A 3249-nucleotide genomic window follows, 5' to 3' on the forward strand; every position below is an offset into this window, starting at 1 on the left:
CCTGGGGCACCCCCGCTCGGGGGGTGGAACTGAGCCCCGCGAATCCCCTCCGGTTCCTCTTGCGCCGGAGCCGCCTCATTATCCAGCGGCGCCTTTTCTGCGTTTTTCACCGAAGACGAGAGAAATGTCTGGGTGCAGGGCAGGCCTGGCCGGGGCCCCCAGCGAACTTGGGGACCCAGGCTGGCAGGGGGCGGTGGGCGGAGCTGCCACCGGGCCCACAGGTCGGGCAGGGGGAAAGGTCCCGGAACCGACAGCTGGGTTCGGGGGCCGAGGAGTCCCCTCCCCCAGCCCTGGCGGGTCTGGTCAGTGGCCAGGGGCTGAGATTTGGGGAGAGCTCCCCGCATCACATGGCTGCTCTTCTCCCGCCCTGTGCGTCCTGTGGTCTCCAATAGTTTTGCTGAAATAAACCAAATCCACGTGCTCCCACGGCCCCCAGGGCCCCTGCAGTCCTTCCCCACACACACACCGCCCCGCGAGGACCCCCCCTCCGGCCTCCAGCTGTAACCCGCTATCTGGAGCGGAAAACAGCTGCGGCCGCTCCAAGCCAAGGGCGCGCTGGGGAGAGAACAAGAGGAGCTGTGTCTCCCACGTGTGCCTGCCCCTTCGGGGGCGCAGCTGACAGCCTGGGGGGCTGTGCCCTCGGCCAGCTGACGGGGTGTTGTCTTACAGGGCTGCTCCTGCCCCTGGCACCTGTGGGTCTTGTACCTAAGAGACGGGGCGTTCAGGGGGAGGGTGGCAGCCCCTGGCGAGGACCGGCTGCCGTGGGTGACAGCGGGAGACAGACACCCATGGACAGACAGCGCGGGCAGATGAACGGGCCGCCTGGCGCTGTGTCTGTGTCACCAGCGTCGCCCCCTGGCAAGGAGGCCAACCGGGGGTCACGTGAGGAAGTCGGGGTGACTAAGCCGTGCACATGGGGGCCTGAGGTCCCATCCCCTTGACGGTCGGGGAGACAGGCACAGGAGGTTATGCAACTGCCACGGAGAGGAGCCAGGGAGGCGGTGGCACACAGTCGGCCCAGAGTCGGCCCCCCGGCCCCCCGCCCCCCGCCCAGGTCACCACGACGGTGAAAACGCTTAAACGCTTGCCTGGCTGGTGTGGCTCAGTGGCTGAGCCTGAACCCATGACCCAGGAGGTCGAGGTTCAATTCCCGGCCAGGCCCGGGTTGTAGGGGCCACGCAGGAGCAGCCGATCCATGATTCTCTCTCATCATTGATGTTTTTCTCTCTCTCCCTCACCCTTCCTCACTCTGAAATCAACAAAAACACATTTCAAAAAATTAAATAAATGATAAACCGTTGGGCGAGGCGGGGACGCAGACAGAGACACGTGTTCACTGTGCCTCGACTCCGTGTCTGTTTGTTTGTTTGTTTCAGCTGGGACCATGTGGGCACCAACATGGTGGTGGTGAGGTTGGGGCCCTCTCTTTTCCAAACGCCCCACGCGGACAGACGCCGCTCTGGTGGTCAGAGGTGTGTTTTTGGCCGGAACCTCTTACGTGGCTGGTCACCGTCTGTGTTTGAAAGTGACTGTGTCCATCCTCCTCCGGTGGACTCGGGCCCCAGGCGGGTGCCGTGGCAGCAGGAGGACACCCTCCCGGTGAGCCTGGCATGGGTGACACCCCCCAAATGCGTAGAGCACACCAGGTCCTTCTGGTGGCTGTTTCTTTAAAGCAGGAACTTAGTTCAAGAGGAACCCCCCGGCACTAGCCGGTGTGGCTCAGTGGATAGAGCGTCAGTCTGCGGACTGAAGGGTCCCACGTTCGACTCCGATCAAGGACACATACCCGGGTTGCAGGCTTGATCCCCAGTAGGGGGCGTGCAGGGGTCAGCCAATCAACGATTTTCTCTCATCATTGATGTTTCTAACTCTCCCTCTCCCTTCCTCTCTGAGATCAATAAAAATATATTTTTTTTTAAAAAAAAAGAGGAACCCCCTGGACAACGGGGTGGCTGGGTGTGGTTAGGTTGGAAGCCAGAGGGGAGTGCTATCCAGAGCCCTGGGGTCCCAGGAGGGTACCTTGAAAGCCTTTGCTCAGGGGTCCGCGTGCCCCTTTCCAGCCGTGTTTTTACTAGTAAATGAATTAAAGCCTCAGATTTCCCGTGGAGGTGTGCAGGGCGGAGCCCACCTGCACCGTCAGGGTCACGACTCTGCCCCTGCAGGTGCTGTGGATCCCCAAGGGGAGGAGACGCTGTTTCCATAGCAGGAAGTGTGTTCCCCGCTGGTCTGGCTCCGTGGATAGAGCACCGGCCTGTGGATTGAAGGGTCCTGGGTTCCATTCTGGTCAAGGGCACGTACCTCGGTTGCAGGCTCCGGGCCCAGGTCCGGGGCATGCGGGAGGCAACCAATCGATGTGTCTCTCTCATATCGGTGTTTCTCGCTGTCTCTCCCTCTCCCTTCCACTTTCTCTAAAAATCAATGGGAAAGAAATATCCTCAGGTGAGGCTGAAAAAAAAAGAAAGAAGAGGAGAGGGAGGTGTGGACAGAGGCGGAGGTCGGGAAGGGGGCACGTGATTGCAGGTGGGATGGGTTTGGGAGGAAGAGTCAACAGACTGGCAGCTAGAAGGGGTGAGGAGTGTGAGGGTGTGAAATGAAGAGGGTGTGCCACTGGCTGAGAGGGACAATGGGAGGGGAAAGGGGAAAGGGTGAGGCACGCCATACCAGGGGCAGGGACGATGTCGTTAATGGGCAGGTGACTAATCGTACTGACAGGTAAGGACTGACGGTGTCGGGGACACCGGTGGCACTGCCCACTGGAGGCCGGTATGGGGAGAGTGGAGACTGGGAGGAGGAGGCAGCATGCAGGGGCGTCCTCACAGCTGTGACTCACACAGGCCTGGCCAGCACAGCAGGCCGGGCCGCCGGGGAGCTGGGAGACGAGGCAGTGGGGCTTCCAGCGGCCCCACCAGGTAGCAGGAGTGGTGGGTCCATGCGCATCTTTCGAATGAATGAGGAAGGCCTCCCCAAGGAGATGCTGAGCCAGAGGCGGGGCACCCACCACTCCCACCACCAATGGGCGGTAAGTCAGGTGCAAGACGAGATGCTGTTTGCAGCAGAAACAGAAAACAAAACACCTGGGAACAAACGCGAGAAGTTAGGAAGCGTTAAATCCCTACCTAGGCTTACTCACTCTTTTCACCTGTACCTGAGCTACGATTTAAAAAAATATATATTTTTATTGATGTCAGAGAGGAAGGGAGAGGGAGAGAGAGGTAGAAACATCAATGATGAGAGGGAATCATTCATTCA

The 3249-nt window shown here is 59.9% G+C and overlaps 1 protein-coding gene across 1 annotated transcript in view; it reads right to left on the bottom strand.

Annotated features, from left to right (window-relative positions):
* Nucleotides 1–2937, bottom strand: part of LOC102249662 (phosphofurin acidic cluster sorting protein 2) — a 76640-nt gene extending 73703 nt beyond the window's left edge. Inside the window, 2 exon segments of the mRNA XM_014540578.1 lie at nucleotides 2662–2753; nucleotides 2831–2937. Of these exon segments, the coding sequence (XP_014396064.1) occupies nucleotides 2662–2753; nucleotides 2831–2937 (199 nt within the window).
* Between the last annotated feature and the right edge of the window lie 312 nt (nucleotides 2938–3249).

This window comes from Myotis brandtii, unplaced genomic scaffold (genome assembly GCF_000412655.1).
Source record: "Myotis brandtii unplaced genomic scaffold, ASM41265v1 scaffold1057, whole genome shotgun sequence".
Taxonomy (NCBI): Eukaryota; Metazoa; Chordata; class Mammalia; order Chiroptera; family Vespertilionidae; genus Myotis; species Myotis brandtii.